At 46.8% G+C, this 21,847-nt stretch overlaps 1 protein-coding gene across 1 annotated transcript; it reads left to right on the plus strand.

Annotated features, from left to right (window-relative positions):
• Positions 1–227: 227 nt before the first annotated feature.
• On the plus strand, positions 228–17,316 carry PLK1 (polo like kinase 1). Its single transcript, XM_040356533.1, has 10 exons — positions 228–771; positions 4,225–4,393; positions 5,901–6,045; positions 8,703–8,796; positions 12,647–12,866; positions 13,765–13,923; positions 14,536–14,613; positions 14,695–14,849; positions 15,755–15,937; positions 16,796–17,316. The coding sequence occupies exons 1-10, from the start codon at positions 406–408 to the stop codon at positions 17,000–17,002; spliced, it is 1,776 nt and encodes a 591-aa protein (XP_040212467.1). The 5' UTR covers positions 228–405; the 3' UTR covers positions 17,003–17,316.
• Positions 17,317–21,847: the final 4,531 nt, after the last annotated feature.

The following is a 21,847-nucleotide window of genomic DNA, read 5'->3' on the forward strand; positions in this document are numbered from 1 at the left end:
AATGTGACAGTTTTTTTATCACACAGCACGGGGCTATAACAGTTCATCCACTTTGTATTGTCAGTCAGCCGTCAGCCATGTTGTGGGCTCCCAGCCCCGCCTCTCCCCCCGCAGCACGTCCCGCCCACTTTGTTCGTTTCCACCAACGTCCGCTGTCAATAAAGCTGGCTCCGCCTAGTCCGTCCTTTTAAACCTCTCCTCTCCCATGATGCCCCGGGACTGGCGGCTTTGGAATTTAAATCGTATCGGCCAATCAGCGGCGTGCATTCTGCTTCAAAACCAACGGCGGCTATAGGGCCGGGAGCAGAGGGAGCGCAGAGCCTAGTCCGTACCGAGCCGCGTCCCCCTCCTGCCGCCCGCATTCTTCATACAAACACCCCCCCCCACCGCCTCCTCCGTACAGACATGGCACAGCCAGACACCGGCAAGACGGCCGCTCAGCCCGCCAAACCTCCCGGCATCCCGGGCGCCGCCAAAGAGATCCCCGAGATCCTAGTGGATCCCCGAACCCGCCGGCGGTACCTCCGCGGCCGCTTCCTCGGGAAGGGAGGCTTCGCCAAGTGTTATGAGATCACCGACCTGGCCAGCCGGGAGGTGTACGCCGGGAAGATCGTCCCGAAGACTATGCTGCTCAAGCCGCACCAGAAGGACAAGATGACCATGGAGATCGCCATCCAGCGCAGCCTCTCCCACCTCCATGTGGTCGGCTTCCACGGCTTCTTCGAGGACAACGACTTCGTCTATGTGGTGCTGGAGCTGTGCCGGAGGAGGGTACGACGGGGCCCGGGGGGGGGGGGTTCTGTAAATGTGGGAGTTGGAAATAAGGGGGGACGTTTTTTTGGGGGGTGTTCTGTAAATGTGCAAGTGGGGGTTGGAAATAAGGGGGTGTAGAGGGGACATTTTTTTTGGGGGGGGGTCAAGTTTCATGGGTTATTTTATTTTTAGGGGGGTTGTTTAGTAGAGGGGGGGGAATGGATGGTGGAGGGGTTCTGTAGAGGGACGATGGGGTATGTAAAGGGGGGGGGGGGGGGTCTTAGCTCCACTCCACTCATATTTTTCAAAGCAGACCAATGGAGGGTTTCTGTAGAAAAGGGCAGGGGGGGGCAGGATGGGAGTTAGGGGGGGCAATATATATTGTGATCTGATAATTGGGGGGGAGGGGTATATTGAGAATGGTATCTGATTAATTGGGGGGGGGGGGGGTGTACAAGTGGTATATTGAGAATGGGATCTGATTGGGGGGGGGTGTACGAGGGGTATATTGAGAATGGGATCTGATTGAGGGGGGGGGTGTATGTGGGGTATATTGAGAATGGGATCTGACTGAGGGGGGGGTGTACGAGGGGTATATTGAGAATGGGATCTGATTGAGGGGGGGTGTAGGAGGGGTATATTGAGAATGGGATCTGATTTAAGGGGGGGTACTTCAGATATCCCATCTCCCCCCGACAAGGCCATCAGTACAATACACAGGCCCCACACTGCTCTCCATGCTTTATGAACTTTATTGCCCAATGGTAAACAGTACAGGCAGGAATCGCAAGGGTCTGCCACTTGAGGTGCACTACATGGCTCAGCTCTCCTGCATGCAATATAGATCAGGAAGCCATACAGTGAGCTCTCTGCTGATCATGGCTTCCTCTGGTTTCCTTTGTATGGGGATCAGCTGAGCCATGTAGTGCACTGGGGGGCTGCTGAGCCTTGTAGTTCTACCAGTCCCTGTATGCACTGCTCCAGTTATATCGCTGGGTAATGTAGTGGGCAGGCTGGGCCTTGTAGTTCCCCCGCAGTACACATGGCAGGCTTCTAGTACAGCTTCATTATCTGATTGGCAGCCTGGCTGCCAAGAGGTTCTGCAGCAGCTTTACATGGAGGAAGATCTGTTGTTGGTCCTGATGGGATCTGGGGACTCCATGGACAGACAATGGAGGTGACAGGCAGAAGTCACATGGTCACCATGTATATGATGGGTCAGGATTACTATAGAAGGTAATATATATATATATATATATATATATATATATATATATATATATATATATATATATATATATATATATATATATATATATATATATATATATATATATATATATATATGGGAGAGAATCAACATAATCAGGAAATTCTTCCAGCCATTGTAGGTGATGTGGGCTGAATGTCAGCTATGCATTGGCCCTGGGCTGTTTAACAATCCACATACCATCCCCCACCTTCTTCTTCCAGCTGTGTCTGCCCCCTGCTGGTCTCCTGTCGGCAGTGAAAGCCGAGAGCCGTTTAGGTTGCTGTGAGCCGGAGTTTGGCTTGTGAAAGCTGACGAGCTCTCCATCCTGATTGGCTCCGTCTTCCAGTTTCCATGGGATCAGCAACAATTACAAATCTGCCGCTTGTCTGTTGATCGGTCTGTCCTTTCTGTAGTAGAAAATTTGTATGGCGGCAGGTTTAGTTTTAATAAAAACTTTGCTATAAATGTGTTAAATATTTAGTTCTCTAATCTGTTATGATGCAAACAATGCTGTAGGTGACACCTTTCAGCAAATAAAACACGGGGGGGGGGTGTTTAACAATCATGGTTTGCAATCTAGAATACAGTAAAACCTTGGATTGCGAGCATAATTCCTTCCGGTAACAAGCTTGTAATCCAAAGCACTTGTATATCAAAGCAAATTTCCCCATAAGAAATAATGGAAACTCAAATGATTTGTTCCACAACCATTTATTCATAAGTCCTTCAGTTTATATAGTCCGTATAAAAATATTATAGCAATGTGATAAAGTTGTGTAACCATAAAATGTCCGGCCACAAAGGGGAGAAGGCGATGTCGGCTGAAAACGGGTCGTGGTGGTGCAGAACGAACTGCAATTCTGGGATCCACTAGGATCTAGCTTCTCATTTTAATGAAAAATGGATTACAAGGCCATTGTATTTGGAGACTGCAGATGTTTAGTGTCACATTAAACCTGGAGTCTAAGCTTCCTTCTTTAAATACTGCAGCTTACTGACTTTTAATATATGGACACTTACCTGTCCAGGGCTCCCTTGAAGTCTGCTGCCCCCGCCGCCATCCTCGGTAAGGGAATCCGGAAGTGAAGCTTTGCATTTTCACTTCTCGGCTCCCTACTGCACATGCATGCGTTGCGCTGCATGTCCTCACTGGTCCCTGCTGTCTTCTGGAACCTGTGTTCTTCCCAGAAGACAGCGGGGGAGGGCAGGGTAGGCGCTGGACATGACGTAGGTCACCACTGTGTTCTATGCAAGGAAGTGGGAGAAAATAAAGGTGCCAAATGTGACACTGGAGGGGGGAGGATTCCAAAATGTGGAAGTTCCATTTTTGTGTGGAACTCCACTTTAAATTAGCACAGCAGTTCTGTGGAATGGGGAGTGTTGCATTAAAGCGGAGCTCCGCTGAAAAAAACAATATTAAAAGCCAGCAGCTACAAATACTGCAGCTGCTGACTTTTAATATTAGGACGCTTACCTGGAGTCCAGCGCCATCCGCAGCAGAGGGCGAGCAATCGCTCGCTCGTCACTCTGCTCCCCCACCCCCGCCATCCTCGGTGAGGGAACCAGGAAGTGAAGCGCTCCGGCTTCACTGCCTGGTTCCCTATGGCGCATGTGCGAGTCGCGCTACGCCTGCCGATTGGCTCCTGCGGTGTACTAGGAGCCCAGTGTTCCAGAACACAGCAGGAACAAAGATTGTCTCTGGACAGCCGCACACTGAACAAGTTCTAGCCTTTATTGAAAAAAGGACAGCACTACAAGTCACAGCAACGTAAAATAAAACCCAACTGCTGACGCATTTTGCACTAACACTAGTGCTTAGTCCCAGAACACAATGCGGGGGGATGGGAGGTGATGTCATGCTCGCAGTCTGCCCGAGACGAAGTGGGTGCAATACCTGTCTTTGGACAGGTATCTGCAACCCCCTTCCCCCTGAAAGGTGTCAAATGTGACACTGGAGGGGGGAGGGTCCTGATCAGCGGGAGTTCCACTTTAAATATTGATGTCTGGCACCTTCCAAGGTGTTCTGCACTCATAGCTGTCAGTTAAATCCTGGCACAAGGTGAGCACAGCCTCTGGGGTAGATCGGATCTCATCCTCACATTTCTGTACTACACTGCTTTACGCCATTCTGTCCTGTCTGCTGGGAATGCTGGGTGGCATAGGATTGAGGATAGCCCTGATTTAGGTTATTTAATTTCTTGTTCTGTTTTTATCTTTAGTCCCTGCTGGAGCTGCACAAAAGGAGGAAAGCGGTGACGGAACCTGAAGCTCGCTATTACCTACGACAGACCATCATGGGCTGCCAGTATCTGCACAGCAACAAAGTGATCCATAGAGATCTCAAACTTGGAAATCTCTTCCTCAATGATGACATGGATGTGAAAATAGGTAGGCATGTTTGGTTTTGCCTAGTTGGGGGAAACTATCATGGCATTGGTAAAGATTTGGTGGTATCTCCTTTTTCTTAGCTGCTTGACCTACTGGTTTTAGCCCCTAGTGGTAGAAAAACAAGGTTTTTTTTTGTTTCCTAGCAAACAGCCGTTACTCAACCATTCTGCTCCTGGAAAGTGGTTGCACAATGGTAAATTCGCTAGGTTCCCATAGATGCTGCAGTCCTCCTTTAGTCTTTTTGAATAACTACTTTGTCAGTGGTCTTAAAGCGGTGGTTCACCCTCTTTTACATGTTGTTATCAAATGGACTCCCCTGCAAAAATAATGCACTGACGAATTTTTTATTTTTTTGCGCGCTGCTTACCCGTCCTTCGCTCGCTGTAGTGATCTGTCAATCACTATCTCCCGCGGGGAATGGGCGTGTTCATCCCTTCTCCCCCATCCTGTCACTCAGAATTCTGACCTCATCTGTCTATGCGCTCTTCTGTATTCGCGCGACATCTCGTCGGTCAGCTGAGTCCTGAAGGACACATGCGCGGGATCAAGCGGTGAATGCTGGGAGGCCAGCATTCGCCCGATCCCGGAAGAAGACCCTGTCGGCTTCAGTATGCCCACAGGCAAGATGGAAACGTCCATCGCATGCAAATCAAAGTTATCTTTTTGCGAAAAACAGCGCATCGGACGGCTGGACGTGTGGGACACCCTGTTAGGGAAGGAGGAAAGGTAAGTGCTGCACATTACAGAAAAAAAAAAAAACCCACATCCCGCCGAACCACCGCTTTAAGCCAGCCATAGATGGTTAAAATCTTGGCTGGTTCTTCAGGAATTGGCAGAGAGTTGACCCATGTATGGACAGGCTGAATGTACCCAAGTTGCTTGCTTAACTTTGGGGAAGCCTGCCATTTTACATCCAATTGTTGCCAGTGACTGTTATAGCTGTTGGCACTAATCCCTTTGTTCTCCTAGCAGGGAAGGCTTCTCTCACTCACCCTGCTGGGAGAATGCAATGGCTCAGCAGGTGGGATTCCCTTGTCAACTCGCTCAATCTATGGCCGGCCTTATTCATGTTTTACCAATCCCCTTCATATCTGGAAGTTACTGTAGACAGTAAGCGGAGCTCTGCTTGTCCCCCTGTTTGACAGGTACCCACTTTCGGCTCTGTTTATAGTGCTGAACTGGGCCAGAAATTCAGCCCCATGTTCCCGAAGCAAGACTTCAGACTTTATTTTTTAAGATCCTGCCACAGCACTGACTTGAGTAAAAATCAAGGCTGCTTTTATCATGCTGGGTCCCTTCTAAACCTTTTTGTAGGATGCAGCTCGGGTGGCAAATTGCCAGGTTTGACCACTTGCATGATGTAGGGGGAGGAAGCAGCTTTAAGCGTAGTAAGCAATCTGGCATGGATTGAACTTGTAGCTCCAGAAGAGGAGCCGGTGGAGGGCTGAATGGTAAAGTAAGTCCTTTGGCAACCTCATCAGCTTTTGCATATTCTTTAATCTTTCAGGTGATTTTGGACTTGCCACCCAAGTGGAATTTGATGGAGAGAGAAAGAAAACGCTGTGTGGGACACCAAACTACATTGCACCGGAAGTGTTGGGCAAGAAGGGCCACAGTTTTGAAGTTGACATCTGGTCTTTAGGATGCATAATGTAAGTACCAGCTCTAATCTACAGTGAAATTCAAAATGCATCTCACTGCAAATCCAGACTGATGTTGGCATAATGTAGTATTAAAAAAACTCTGGTTCTGGAGAAAGATTGGAACCCCCATGTCAACTTGCTTGAGTCCACTTTGAAAACTATGGATGAAACGCAGGTTGTGTTTAACTTAATCTGAGTAAGGTAAATGGGTTCATTATTGCAATAAGCTTCCCCTCCCCAATCCTTTAGGCTAGGTTCACACCTATGCGAATTGAGTGCGGTTTAAACCGCATCTAATTCGCAGGACATTTCAAAATACATTGTTTTCAATGAGGCTGGTTCACATATGTGCGATGCATTCGCACTGCGTATTGCCTCCAAACCGCATGCGGTTTTTATGTCTTGCGGTGCGGCTCAGGTGCGAATTCAGTCCCATTATCTTCTATGGGTACGCATCTAATTCGCACATGTGTTCAGTTCTCTGCAGGAGTTTCTCTCATTCAGCTCAATACAATTCTCCCCCACTCTCCTCTCACCCGGAAGTTCTCCCAGGTCTCCAAATTCGCACCTGATCTGCAGCTAAACCGCAGTTGATCTGCAGAACACCCTCTAGAGAAATCTGCAACGACAACGCAGCTCAAAAAAGCAACGCACTAGTGTGATTCCGGCCTTAAGGTGTAACACTGCTTAAAGCAGAAATCCACTTTTCAAAATTGAACCCACTGTAATGTGCACCCATAGTGACTTACCTTTTGGATATTTAATGGTCAAATTTGGTCTTCCGCGCGACTTCTGGTTGCAGCCACCTAGGTGATTGCATAAACCCAACCCCTGTACTCCTGGGATAGCTAATCGATCCCGGGACTCTTTATGCATCTAATGCTGGTAAGATTAAGAGATTCTGACAGGTTGTCATAATGTGGCATGAACTTCTTCCAACTCCGCCATAGCAGCCTGTGATGAACAAAGTGCTTTGCAGTGTCGTTGCTGCACAGGCATTAAGGTCAGAAGGTCTATGCTGATAGCTAGCGGCACCAAAGATCTTGTAAGATCACAGATTTACAAGTGTGAGGACAGGTGTGCCAATATCCAAATGGTACATGTACTAAAAATCATGGGGGTGCTCTTATAAAATTGCTTAGACTGGAGCTCTGCTTTAATCTCCAGCCATAGGTGCTGGTACACTAGCCATGCATTGCCCTGTGTAAGCCCATGGATTTAGTCTCTGGGGCTGACCTTAGACTTGGAAAGTGTGGGTAACAGTAAATGTAGGCTTTTAATGCTGCCTATTTGTGAAGTTTGTTACACTATAGACAAACCAGGTTCACTTTTATTCTAGAGGTCTTGGCTTCCGGTACCTGTAGTCTTAAAAGCACCTTATTCTAAAGTAAAAGGTTTAGAATGGGCTGCACTGGTAGATCTTAAAGGAGTTGTAAAGGAAAATGTTTTTTCACCTTAATGCAATCTATGCATTAAGGTGAAAAAACATCTGCTGCTGCCGAGCCCCCCTTATACTTGCCTGACCCCCTCGAAGGTTCCGCGATCCTCTTTGCCACTGATTGGCTGGAGCGGATGGATTGAGAGCAGCGCAGCCATTGGCTGGCGCTGCTGTCAATCACATCCATGACGTGGCAGGGCTTAGTGATACAGCAAGCGGCTATTGCCGCTCCCTGTATCACGGGAGCGCGCCCGCAATTGGTGACCACCATGCGAGCTCTCGCATGACTGTGGTGACTAATTGTGGGGAGGACCGGAGACAGCCGCCGAGGGACCCAGAAGATGTGGATCCGGGGCACTCTGTGCAAAACTAACTGCACAGTAGAGGTAAGTATGACATGTTTAAAAAAAAAAAAAATTCCTTTGTGCTGAATTGCTATGTTCAAGGTGGACTTTTCGCTTTAATTTCCAATTTATGTTTATACTGTGTGCTGGGGGGCAATGGTTGACATTCTAGTAGATGCTGAGCCCTATGGTCTGCACTGTAGTTCCATGCAGCTGCTGTGCCCACCTCCTCCCTCCTTAAAGCCTGATCAGAGTGCTTTGTATTTGAACCTATTCACAAAATACAAAGCTGCCTATGATTGGCAGGAGCTATGCTGTCTACCCATGCACACATCAGTTCCCCTTCACTGTTCAGTGCTGGGAGTAGATGTCTGTACTGCCATTGCTTAAAACTGTCAGACTAAAGTTCACCCTAATACTAAAATCTGTAAATCTGGAGTCCAAGACCAACCTAGCTCTGTAAAGAAATCTCTCTACATGGCTTTTCGCCGATCCGGTCCCACACTAAGCTGTCAGTGGCGGCTTCACTGTGGAGGGGGTGCAGAGGACATGGCTGACAACGGAAGCCCCATAGTAAGTCTTTGGGTGACGTCACTCCCCATTCATTTCACAGCCATCGTCTGCCGTGTCCTCTGCAGAGCATCCACTGCTGGAGACCAGAGTGGCTTCAGAAAAGGGATGTATAGCGATTTCTTCTTTACAGGGCTCGATGGGTTGCTCTTGGGTTGTGGATGCCTGTAGATTTAGGGACTTTAGTATTGGGGTGAACTTCCACTTTAAAAATATGCCGGCTTACTGTGGGTTAAAGTGCTGAATGTCTGAAGTTCAGCTTTAACAGTGTAGAAACTCTGGAGGTTTTTTCTAGTTTCTGTTTTATTTTTTAGGTACACACTACTGGTTGGGAAGCCCCCCTTTGAGACCTCATGCCTTAAGGAGACCTACATAAGGATCAAGAAAAATGAGTACGCTATTCCTAAGGTGCGCTTTAACAATGGGACAGATTTGCATGACTTATTGGTTGAGCTGCATGGTGCACTAACCTTCTCTTAGACCAGTGGTCAACTTTTTTTGGGGGGTGGCCCTCAAGAGTCGCCCCCCACAATCATTAAAGGGCTGTACATTAATCTCAGTAAATATTCTGTGTCAGACAGGACACAACAGGATAATCCGACTACAGTATGTGCATATAAGATGATCAGACTGCAGGAGAATTTTAAAGACTGTTCTTCCTATAGTAGGAAGTTGTTTTGGGGACATGCTTCAGGAAACATTTGAGTTGGAGACCTATTGCATGAGGCTGCTAGAGCTCAATGCTGTGGTGGGGCAATAGGGAAACATGGATTGGTGTCTGCAGGGGCCCTGAGAACTGCAGAGTACCAATGGGCTGCAGGTAGCGCGCTGGACAGACACAGCAGCATTAGACCTTGGGGTATTATCTTTCCTTTTAGGAGATTGACTAGGCAGAAAAAATGCATGTTAAGTGTTAAACGCTCCACAGTACAGTGCCTCCCAGGGTGTGGATCCCCCGGGTACACCCCCCCCCCCCATTCTCAGTTCTGCAACCTCAGTTTCTTTTTTTTTTTTCCTGCCTAGCAAGGAGATGACATGGCTCTTCTGGGCCCATGTGCTCTGGAGATTTGTTTTTTTGCGATTTTTCTCTTTTCTTTCGTTGTTCCTGCATTTTTGGATCCTGATATCTACAATCAACTGCCAAATGGGTGACATGCTGGATCCTCAATCCTTGTAGTCCCCCCCCATGTTCGGCCATCGAGCGTGTGCTGGCCTTTAGCTACGCGCTGGGCCGTCCACGACATGCCCCATTGCTTCAGGGGTGGCCGGTGAGCTATACGCTCCAGGGCACACATATGACCGGGCTCTATGTCAGTGTCAGTGTGCCAGGCCGACAGCCATACCATAACTGCGCGGACGTTGGTTCTGTCCGATGCCTCCAGCCGGTGGTTGCAGGATGGGTAAGTAGCAGTCCCCTTGCCTTGACATGGTGGTGCGGCTGGTGCATTCCTGGGAAAGTCGATCGAGGGTCCGCCCTGCTTTTCTCTCCCTCCCCGCATTCTGGGTGGTCGGCCGTGAGGTGGTGGGGGCTCCATCCTGTGGCTGCTGTCGGGGGTGCTGTATTGATTTTATTGCTGCCGTGGGGGTGGGGGGGGGGGGCCTCTGCCCGGGGGTCCCAGGTGTTTACTGTGTGTTTAACTGTTTTCTGCACTTTCAAGGCCGCCATTTTTCCGGCGGCCTTTAACGATCGGCGTCCAATTTCTTGTAGCCCGCATGCTGTTTTTGCATGTCGGCGGCCATTTTGGATAGGGATTTTGCCTCTAGTGGCCAAAAGGCGGACTACCTAAGTCGCCAAATGCTAGACCAAGGAGAATGAAACGCATCCGGGTGTGGCGACCAGAGTCTGTCTGAAATGGGGAACTCCAGACGTGGATCTTCTGGCGTCCCGTTTCAATCGGAAGGTGTCACGGTTTGTGGCCAGGCCAAGAGACCCGTGGGCGGACTCGTCAGATGCATTGGTGGCGCCACTACCGCCTAATCTACGCCTTCCCTCCTCTGAAGCTTCTTCGTCTGCTGCGCCGAGTGGAACCAGAGGGGATACCAACAATCCTGATTGCTCCGGATTTGCCTCGCTGTCCCTGGTACACAGATCTGGTGTCAGACGTTCCTTGGCACTTGCCTCTGCGAGAGTATCTTCTGTCGCAGGGTCCTATCTTTCATCCTGCTTTACAGTCGTTTGCTTTAACGGCGTGGCTATTGAGAGCCAGGTGCTGAGGCATCGAGGCCTGTCGGACTCGTGATCTCTACCATGCTGCGGAAGTCTACTTCCCGGAAGATTTACCATCGTACGTGGAAGGCTTACATCTGTGTGAGGAGATGAATTGGCAACCTCGTACATGCGTGATTTCCCGGATTCTGATGTTTCTAGAGTGGAGCAGGCTCTTGCCTTAAGTACGATTGAGGGGCAGATTTCGGCCTTGGCTGTTTCTTTCAACGACCCTTGGTGCACTCTTTGGTGCGTACGTTTGTGCAGGGGGTTCGACATGTGGCCTTTCACATTAATGAGGACATTGTTGTTCTATCCTTATGTCCTCGGCCGGCAAACCCAAAGGAGGCCGTGTTGCATTCCTTGGACGTGGTTCGAGCCCTACAGGTGTACCTGTCTGCTACGGCTCTGTTTCGGCGATCGGATTCACTGTTCGTGTCGGTGACTGGTCCTAAGAAGGGTCTGGCGGTCTCATCGGCTACCATTTCTAGGTGGATCAGACAGGTCGTGCTTCAGGCCTATGCCCTAAAGGTGCCGGCACCCCCCTTCCCGGTTACAGGGCATTCAACCAGGGCGATTGGTGCCTCTTGGGCTTTCCATCATCAAGCGACCAAGTCGCTGCCTTACAGGTGTATAAGGCAGCGACTTGGTCGTCAGTCCACACCTTCTCAAAGTTTTACAAGGTGGATGTGAGTGCATCTTCGGATGCCTCCTTTGGCCACAAGGTTTTGCAGGTGGCTGTTTAAGGTTGATGATCCTCTGGTTTGTTTGGGGTGAAGCTGGTTTGCTGTGTTTTCCCGCACCTCGGTTTTTTTTTTTTTTTTTTTTACACTGCTTGGGGACGTCGCCCAAGGTCAAATGCTGCTGTGTCCATCCATGAACGGAAGAGAAATTAGTTTTTTTGTACTTGCCGTAAAATAATTTTTTGAGTTCATGGATGGACACAGCACCCACCCCTCTTTTGTTTGTACTGCTTGTTTACAAACTGAGGTTGCAGAACTGAGAATGGGGGATCCGCCTCCTGGGAGATACTGTGTGGAGTGTTAACACTTAACATGCTGTTTTCCTGCCTAGTCAATCTCCTAAAAGGGAGGATAATACCCTAAGATTTTACAGTGAGTACAAAAATCCTATTTTTTTTGTCAGTGGATGCAAATGTGGTACTCCAGTTTTCGTCACCATAAAGGCTTTTTTTATTTTTTTTTCATTTTCGTTTAATTTTATTTGGCTTGCAACTTCCTTTCAGTCTATGCAAGTCATAATGAGACTTCATTGATTACCACTGTGTATTCTTGTCCATATGACACCCACACGCATCCTCCCTCCTAGCACTATACTGCACTTGTACCTCACCTGCTTGCAATCCACCCACAGGCTGGCCCAGCCAGGCAAGTTGTTGGCTTGCCATCAACATGTACATGTGCAAACCCCACTCTGTATTTACTATGTGGATTCATAGTTTATACCAGGGATATGGAATTAGCGGACCTCCAGCTGTTGCAGCACTACAAGTCCCATGAGGCATAGTAAGACTGACAGCCACAAGCATGACACCCAGTGGCAGAGGCATAATGGGACTTGTAGTTTTGCAACAGCTGGAGGTCCGCTAATTGCATATCCCTGGTTTATACCATGCACATGCAATACTGATGCTCAGAGGGTTTATCTACACCCAATCCTTACCAGACCCTACTGGGTTAAACCTCATTTAGGGACCATTAACTGACAAACCACAGTTGGCTCTGCATCCATTTTCTTTCTTTTTTCTTTTTTTTTTTTTTTAGCCCCCACTTCAATGCCACTGACTACTAGTCCTTGATTGGGTGTATCGTATGTGTGAATGAGCTGCTTTTTGTTCGGCATGTTACTTTTTTTTCCTTTTTTAATTAGTTGGAGGTGTAATCACTTTTTACATCAATTCTGTATTTTCAACAAAGCTGTTTATACATAACCGGTTGATCCTCAATTTTCTTGTGGACATGCAGTTCATTTCCATCACATGACTTGCTGACTGTAGCTTCTGCCATTTTAATTGATGTTTCCTCTTTTTAGCACATAAACCCTGTAGCTGCAGCTCTCATACAGAAGATGCTCCGTTCAGACCCTGCCACCAGGCCAACCATAGATGAGTTACTGACTGACGAGTTTTTCACCACCGGCTACATCCCCGCCCGCCTTCCCACTACATGCCTGACAGTGCCTCCCCGATTCTCCATCGCACCAAGCTCTATTGATCCAAGCTTTAGGAAACCACTTACTGCAATTAACAAAGGTAGGTCATTCTGATCATTGAAGTTTGGGAGCTGTATTTGGCCACACTGGCCTTAACCTTCCAGTTTATCCTGCATAAAAGTATATACAGAAGGGCATCATCCTAAACTGTTCGGACTGTACTGTAGCAAGCTGGTTTGGTCTGTAACTGCCGCCAAAGTCTTTAGACAGCAGGCATTATATTAAAGTGTTGCTGAAGGGTTATATACCTTCATGCATTTCCCCCAGTAGGTGTCTACGTGATCCTGCACAGGAGGGCCCTCTTGTAGTAAATCTGCTATAAGGTGATCTGGAAGTGATTTTATTTTTTTTATAATGTATCTGAACTGTAGAACTGGTTGTAACATATTGCATAATCATGGGAGCTGTTACTTTGGGTACCTAACTTTACACCATATCTATAGAAATTTTAAAAGGCAAGCCATTGGTTCTTAAACATTTTTGGGGGAGAGGTTCCTTTTTTTTAGAGTAAGCTGAGATCAGGAGTCCTGCTTCTACTGTCAAATCACAGGGTGGGATAAGGACAATCCATCCACCACCCCCCCCCCCAAGTGGTAATTGCAACAAGAGTTTTTCTTGCTGTCAGGTGGCAATTTTGCTCTGCTCCTCTTATGGTCTATGTAGATGGAGTGGCTGCATGGGAAGTGTGCTGTCACCTGATTGATGGTCAGTGGGTGTTTAAAATGCAATCTATCCCACTGTTGTGGTTCGTAGGAGAAATGGTGCCCCAAGAACCATATCTGGTCCACAGGCCATAGTTTAAGAACAACTTTTTGCCTCTATTGCCTTAACCACAAATGGGATTAGTCTGGAGTAGACATTCTCCTTGGGAGCAAGACTAGCCTTTTTTGAAGTATGACTGCTCAATTGATATTCACTAAAGTATCTGTTTTCTGCAGGCCAAGATTTGCCAATGGTTGAGAAGAATGCAGTGAAGGATGAAGATCTGGCCCCACCAGAGTGCACAGAGCCTGCGGATTGTTACCTGTCCGATATGATGCAACAACTGACTAGTATCAATGCTGCTAAGCCCGCTGAGAAGGCTGTAGTCAACCAGGGTGAGTCTTTGTCTTTGGGACACTTATCTGAACACTAGGGCATTACTTTTTTATGACTGCCAATCAAGCTTTAAATGGTTGGAGAAATGTGACAATAGTAAAGCATTTTTACTCAACATCTCATATATTCCTGATATGCACCCGCTGTACCATGTACTTGTGAGTATCCTGCTTCCTTTATGTAAAATCCCTTATGTTCCTGCCAGTCCCTCTGCTTGCCTATTCGAAACAGACTACACTAAGCAGCAGAAAACACTGGTCAGTTCTCTAGCTATGATGGGAACTCGCGTTGCTCTCTAATGATCAGACTTGTCCTAACGTGCTTCCCATTCACTGGGAAGCTGTGGGCTGCTTCAGCTGTGCCCACCCAGCTACTCTGCTGCCCATTCACAGAAGCCTTTGTATTTTGTGAAATCTTTCACAAAATACAAACATTTCTGTGAATGGGCAGCAGAGGGAAGGGGCAAGCATATACTGTGTGAACACGGTACCCCTGTGAATTTGTGGTATGGGACTTTAGAATTGTAGAAACTGATTAAGGGATTGGGTCATGATTTACTAACTCTTAAGCTGTGTGACCATTGGCTCTAACTTAATTTTTTATTTCTACAGATGAAGCAGAGGATCCGGCCTGCAATCCAATTTTCTGGGTTAGCAAATGGGTGGATTACTCTGACAAGTATGGACTAGGTATGTACTGGCCTAAACTGCAGTCTGACATATGGCTGTTTTTCTTGTATGACCACTAAACTTAAATGTTTTCTCCCCCAGGATACCAGCTTTGTGATAACAGTGTAGGCGTTCTCTTCAATGACTCCACTCGGCTGATAATGTACAATGATGGTGACAGTTTACAGTACATTGAGAGGAATAATTCAGAGTCTTATCTCAATGTGCGCTCTTACCCATCAGCACTGACAAAAAAGGTAGGTGTATATGATGAACAATTAATATATTAGACTTTAAAGCTGAACATTGCTGCTTTGTAAAAATTGAAGGCACACCGAATTCAGTCCAGCTAGGTGCTTGACATCTCCCTGGACTTTTATTTTTATATAACACATTTGACCAGTTTATTGCTCTGCCAGACAATTTTATCTGAGAGGAGCACAAAAAGGCTGTGCCCACCTTTGCCTGTTCATATAATACCAAGGCTTCTGTAATATGGGGGGGGGGGGGTGGTGTATTACAGTAGCAGCAACTCTACTGGCAAAGATGCTGAGCTTAGAAGCATTGTCAGGGTCATGAAATTGGTTATAGCCGTCTTCTGGGTGTGCAATAAAACTAAAGACATCAGGAGGTGTTCATCTAATTTGGTGGAGTTGATTTACGAACGGTGCAAAATCTGCATGGGGGGGGGGGGGGGGAAACACCTAGAAGCTGATTAGTGCTGCTCTGCCTGGAAACCAGATTTTGCACACTATTTAGGTAAATCATGCATGTGCTGGAAACTTTTCTGGCAAGGTCCAGGGTCTGCAGCTCATTGCAAGTGGAATATCAACTGTAAAGGTTTAGGAGATTGTGTATGTGTGTATATATATATATATATATATATATATATATATATATATATATATATATATATATAAATTTGGCAGTTTCTGGGTACTTGCTTCCAGTGCTCCAGATGTTGCTGGAGCAGTGGGATGCATGGACAGCTCTGGTTTGTCGGGGTGCTTGTGGGAGTTCCTTCACACGTGTCCACTCAGCTGTGAGCAAGCCATACCATCGTAATTAAATGTTACCATAACCTCCCGATCTGTGGGAACATTTTTACAGTAGTCAGTGATTCTTTAGCCCAAGAGTAAACTTTCCGCTGTTTCCTTTGCAGATCACACTACTGAAATACTTCAGGAACTACATGAGTGAACACCTTCTGAAGGCTGGCGCCAACATCACTCCCCGGGAGGGTGACGAGCTGGCTCGCCTCCCGTTCCTGCGTACCTGGTTCAGGACAAGAAGTGCAATAGTCCTACATCTCAGCAATGGAACCGTTCAGATTAACTTCTTCCAGGTGAGGACTGTGCACTGTAAAAAAAAAATTGCTAAGAGAAATGTGTTTTTTCTAATGTGTAAGGCTGCAGTCATAAGATGCTTGGCATACCTGCTGTAATGGTGGGAGAGTTATAGGTACAAATAGGTAGATTCACAAAGAGTTAGGCCGGCTTATCAGTAGATAAGCCGACCTAACTCTGAATCTACGCCGGCGTTTGTTTAAGTGTATTTTCAAACAGAGATACACTTAAACAAAGATAGAACGGCTTGTGCCATTCTATCTTAGCTTGCAATGTTTCTGTTGGCCGCTAGATGGCGCTTCCATTGCGGCCGGCGTAGATTATGTAAATGAGGGGATACGCCGATGAACGAACGCCAGGCCTACACCGTCGTTTCCGTAAGGGATAGGCCGCCTAACGTTGTTCCACCTGAGTTGGAATAACAATGTTAAGTATGGCCGCCGTGAGGTTCGAATTTTTTACGTCGTTTGCGCAAGTCGTCCGCGAATCGGGATTTACGTAGTTTACGTACACGCCAAAATCAATAGGCCTGTAGGGCGTACTTAGCCGCAATGCGCACTGGGAAATGTAGTTGCCCGGCGCATGCGCAGTGTCAAACGTGAGGTCAAGCCTCATTTCCATACAACACGCCCCCCTCCAAGCAATTTGAATTGGGCGCCCTTACGCCCGCTCATTTTAGGCTACACCGCCGTAGATTAGCAGGTAAGTGGTTTGTGAATCACTACTAGCCTAAATTTACGGCGGTGTAGCCTAAAAAGGCTAGGCCGCCCTAAAGTTAGGCCAAAGTATGTGAATCTACCTAATAGTCTTTATTTTTTTAGAGTTGCCGTTTAAAATCTGCTGTCTTCTTTTTCCAGGATCACACAAAGATCATTCTGTGTCCTCTTATGGCTGCTGTCTCCTATATTGATGAGAAGCGGGAGTTCCACACTTTCAAGTTGAGCCTTCTAGAGGAATTTGGCTGCTCAAAAGAGCTAGCAAGCCGTTTGCGTTATGCCCGTACCATGGTTGAGAAACTGCAGAGCTCAAAGTCTGGTGCAATACACGTTAAGGCCCCAGCGTAGCTGGACTACAGACATGAGGACACCGTCTCCTGAATGAGGAACTTTGTGCCAGCATGTTGGCTGTAGATGGTTTTTATTCCAGAGCCAAGAAGTGGTAATGACTATGGTTATGTAAGGTTCAAGATTCTACTGCCCGCTAGTGCTGGTTGGAGCCCCTTTGTACTGGCAAGCTGGGTGGTATCATGATACCTTTGTCTTAAGCAAGAGCTTGTTCTGTCTGTCACTTATTAATGTTGTCAGGTTTTAATGTAAAATATCCGCTTTATAACTTTTGTATATTAATATCAGATTAAAGTTCTTTGTATATGAATTGACACACTAGTCATTTTACTCTGTTTAAATATTACTTGATGGCAGGTTGCCTATCTGTAAGTTAACTTTTTTTTTTTTCTGGAGCCCCTGCTACTGGGACTATGATACCACCCTCCATTTAGCGGAGGTGCTAAAAAAAATACCCTCAGTTTCTATAAGAATACAGATATCCCCACTCATTCTGTACATACTGATCTAGGGCTTGCCAGCACTTTTTCTAAATGAAGCAGCAAGTAGAATGCTTGAAGTCCTATCTGGTTTTGTTCTCCCTCTCGAAAGAACCTCTACATTTAACTTTTAGAACCAATGCTGGGTCTCTGTGCAAGGCAGGCAAGTGGTTGGTGGGGTGATTTACATGGCTTCTGGAAACATTGGTCCCCTGCCTCAGTATTAAGGGTCTCAATGGATGCAGCAACAGGACTCAAAGGTGCCCCTTAAAATGTGGGTCTTCAAGGGGGCACTTGATGTGGGGGAGTGCCACTGGGGACCCCAGAAAAGCAGGATCAGGGCCACTCAGTGCAAAACCCTTGCACAGAGGAGGCAAGTATACTATTTTAAAAAAAAAAAGGGGGGGGGGACACTGACCTTTACAACCCATTTAACTCCTGGTGGCAACTGTAAAAAATGGTTCACACCTCACAGCAGAGGTCCGGTGCATCCATTCACTGTTTCGGCCTGAATTTTTGGCTGAACTCAGAACAGAAGACGTACAGGACTCCTGTGCAATACGCTCTGGAGATGTGTGAACCGACTCCATAGAGAGCCAGTCAAAATCTCCTGACATGCAAATTGGATTTGGTCAAATACGCATCCAATTCTGCCACAGTGTGAATCCACCCTAAGACCCAATACCCTATTTTACTTGAGCCATAAAACTCTGTGGGTGCGATCCCATAAATCTTTCTCTCAGCTTGAGGCGGCTCTTCATAGGTGATTGATAGCAGCGCAGCTATTGCCTCCTGCTGCTGTTAATCAAATCAATGATACGGTGTGCCAGAGGGATGGGCAGTGATACACTTGGCAGCTTTGGCTGCCATGGTATTGCACAGGAGCGTGCTCGCAAGCTAACCCCCATGGGAGAGCGCTTCCCAGAAGGGGTGTTAGCTCTTGTGGGGAGCAGCCCCAGAAGTCAAGGATCAGGGCCACCATGTATGGTATGTTTAACACTTGCAACCCCTTTAAGGTTTGACCTCGTATATGGTTTTGGTAAATCTGAAGACCAAAATTGAATGGTGTGTATGGGGCTTTAAACTTGTATCACTTTGTCTGACAATGGTACCATCTCCAGTGGCTATGGATCGCAAGTAATGCAAAGGGGTTATAATCGTCCAGTCTATTAAAAGCTAACTAGACTCCTTGAACATGACATCTTGTGTACCTGGTTATACTTTGTGGATTTTATTTCTTTTGCATTAAAGCAGTGGTAACAGAACTTGACTCCTGAATTCCTCCAGGAGACAAATGCATGTAGCACTTGTGTTTTATTGTGCAACCACAGCTCATATCAAAGTGGTCAGATTTAATGGCAGTTGTGAGTAAGCAACAGTTGTGTTAATGTAAAATAACAAGCAATCAGTTTTTATGTTTTGTAGCTTTTTGTAAAGGCGGCTGCCAAGACACTTCATCGGCAACTTCTGGGGCTTGATGCTTTAAATGCCCATCTGGGTTGGCAAACAAGCCCAGCATAATTTCAAAGCACTGGAAATACTGGCAAGGATTCTGCGATCGCAATTTGAAATGCTGAAAATGTTACTGTGACATTGGAACACTAAAAATGTATCTTTGCTGGTGATTCTACAAGTAGCGCGGGGAAAATACTGGCAATGATTTGAGTGCTGTTTTAGTACTAGTAGGGGTCGGATTCCCTGGTAGAAGTTATGGTGGACCTGGTTGTACTGCTGAAGTAGTGCTAGTCAACATGACAAGGGTGGGACACTGCTGAATAGGGGTGCAACGGATCAAAAAACTCACGGATCGATCCTTGGATCGGATCAGTAAAAAAACAAGACAAACAGTTTTGTCTTTACATTTTTATTTAAAAAAAAAAATTTTTTTACTACTAATGGCGGCGATCAGCGGTTTTTTGACATTATGGCGGACATATCGGACAATTTTGGGACCATTACAGTGGGATAAATGGCAATTACAGTGTTACTGTTTTACTAGTGTGGGGGCAATGTTGGCGATGGCTATTATTAATAGCCATAACTAACACTGTAATTGTCATTTTTGCCACTAATAGTCATAGCCAACATTGCCCCCACACTAGTAAACAGTAACACTTTGTATAGCCATTTTCCCCACTTCTTACAGTGGGGAAAAATGGCTATACACACAGTTTTACTGATTGCCCCCACCATAGTAATCAGTAAAACTGTGTATAGCCATTTTCCCCCACTGTAAGAAGTGGGGAAAATGGCTATACACAGTGTTACTGTTTACTAGTGTGGGGGCAATGTTGGCTATGACTATTAGTGGCAAAAATGGTAATTACAGTGTTACTGTTTTACTAGACTGAGTACATCAGTACAGTGAGTTGGCTAATGGCTATTAAACCATTAGCCAACTCACTGTACTGATGTACTCAGATTGCATGCAGTCAGCGGCGCAGCGCGCTCTTGCAAAATGGAAGAAAATCCACGAGCAGAGGGGTGATGACGTCAGCGCGCACCAAGATGGCCGACCGCTCCGGAGCTAGGCCGAAGCCGCGGTCTTTCCGCGGATCGCCTACTGTTCCGATCAGGTTGCCCCGTTTGGATCGCCGCACGATCCGTTGCACCCCTACCTACTAGCTCAGGGAACAGAGTTTAGAAAAGAACGTAACAAAGTGCTCCACACATGTGTACTCTGGGATGCCACAAAGGTTTACAATTGTAGTGATACTCTAAGGCCCATATAATGCAGAATATCTGGAAAAACATTCCAGGCTAATCTTAGAGTTGGACTATTGCCCATGATCTTTGCAATGGATTGCTCCTGTCAAATATAGCAGTAATATTTCACAATTGCCACGTCTCTATGTACCTATACTGACCAGAAAATGGGTCTCCTTTCAAGCATTGCTGCTCCTGCTACAGATGGTGACTTGAAGCCCGTGGCTGTAGGTGAACACAAAGGCTGGCAAAAGTGGGGGCCTCATGGGCTGAGCAGAATATTTGGACTTTTTTCCCCCCCCAATTTCTTTCTGCTTTCCCTTCTATGTGGGGGCTTCCTTTTTGTCAAGAGGATAAAAAAAATTATATTTTATCCCTAAAAATACTACACGCTACAGAAAAGCCCTGTCCCTACCTACAGAAAAGCCCTGTCCCTACCTACAGAAAAGCCCTGTCCCTACCTACAGAAAAGCCCTGTCCCTACCTACAGAAAAGCCCTGTCCCTACCTACAGAAAAGCCCTGTCCCTACCTACAGAAAAGCCCTGTCCCTACCTACAGAAAAGCCCTGTCCCTACCTACAGAAAAGCCCTGTCCCTACCTACAGAAAAGCCCTGTCCCTACCTACAGAAAAGCCCTGTCCCTACCTACAGAAAAGCCCTGTCCCTACCTACAGAAAAGCCCTGTCCCTACCTACAGAAAAGCCCTGTCCCTACCTACAGAAAAGCCCTGTCCCTACCTACAGAAAAGCCCTGTCCCTACCTACAGAAAAGCCCTGTCCCTACCTACAGAAAAGCCCTGTCCCTACCTACAGAAAAGCCCTGTCCCTACCTACAGAAAAGCCCTGTCCCTACCTACAGAAAAGCCCTGTCCCTACCTACAGAAAAGCCCTGTCCCTACCTACAGAAAAGCCCTGTCCCTACCTACAGAAAAGCCCTGTCCCTACCTACAGAAAAGCCCTGTCCCTACCTACAGAAAAGCCCTGTCCCTACCTACAGAAAAGCCCTGTCCCTACCTACAGAAAAGCCCTGTCCCTACCTACAGAAAAGCCCTGTCCCACTTTGGAAACGGTAGTCTCTCTAGAGGGCTGACACACCCCTTGCTGAAGCAAACCTGTTGCGTAGTTACGGCCCCTTTCACACGGGCACCAGTTACAGCCACAAGTCTTTCTGAGTATAATGCTACAAGCTTTGCATGGCTTTTTTTTTTTTTGGCCAATTCCCCCCCCCCCCCCATATTCTTCTTTGTAGGACCCCCAAGCTCTATCAGGTTGGATGAGGAGCATCGGTGCACAGCCATTTTCAGATCTCTAGAGATGTTCAATTGGCTTCAAGTCTGGGCCACTCAAGGACATTCAGAGTTGTGCTGTAGCCACTCGTTTGTTATCTTGGCTGTGTGCTTAGGGTTGGATGATGAACCTTCTGCCCTGTCTGGGGTCCAGAGCTCTCTGGAGCTGTTTTCATCAGGGACGTCTGTACATTGCTGAATTTTTTTTTAACCTGCAATTTTTTTTTTAAAGGTGACTATGCTTTAATGCAAAGAGGAAGTACTGTAATATACTTGTATGAGCAGAGGACCTAATTTTACCACAAACTGCAAACTTACTGACTCAAGTATAAGCCTAGGGCGAGAATGCAGCAGCTACTGTAAGAGGAAAAGGGG

Source organism: Rana temporaria, chromosome 6 (assembly GCF_905171775.1).
Source record: "Rana temporaria chromosome 6, aRanTem1.1, whole genome shotgun sequence".
In the NCBI taxonomy this organism is placed as follows: domain Eukaryota; kingdom Metazoa; phylum Chordata; class Amphibia; order Anura; family Ranidae; genus Rana; species Rana temporaria.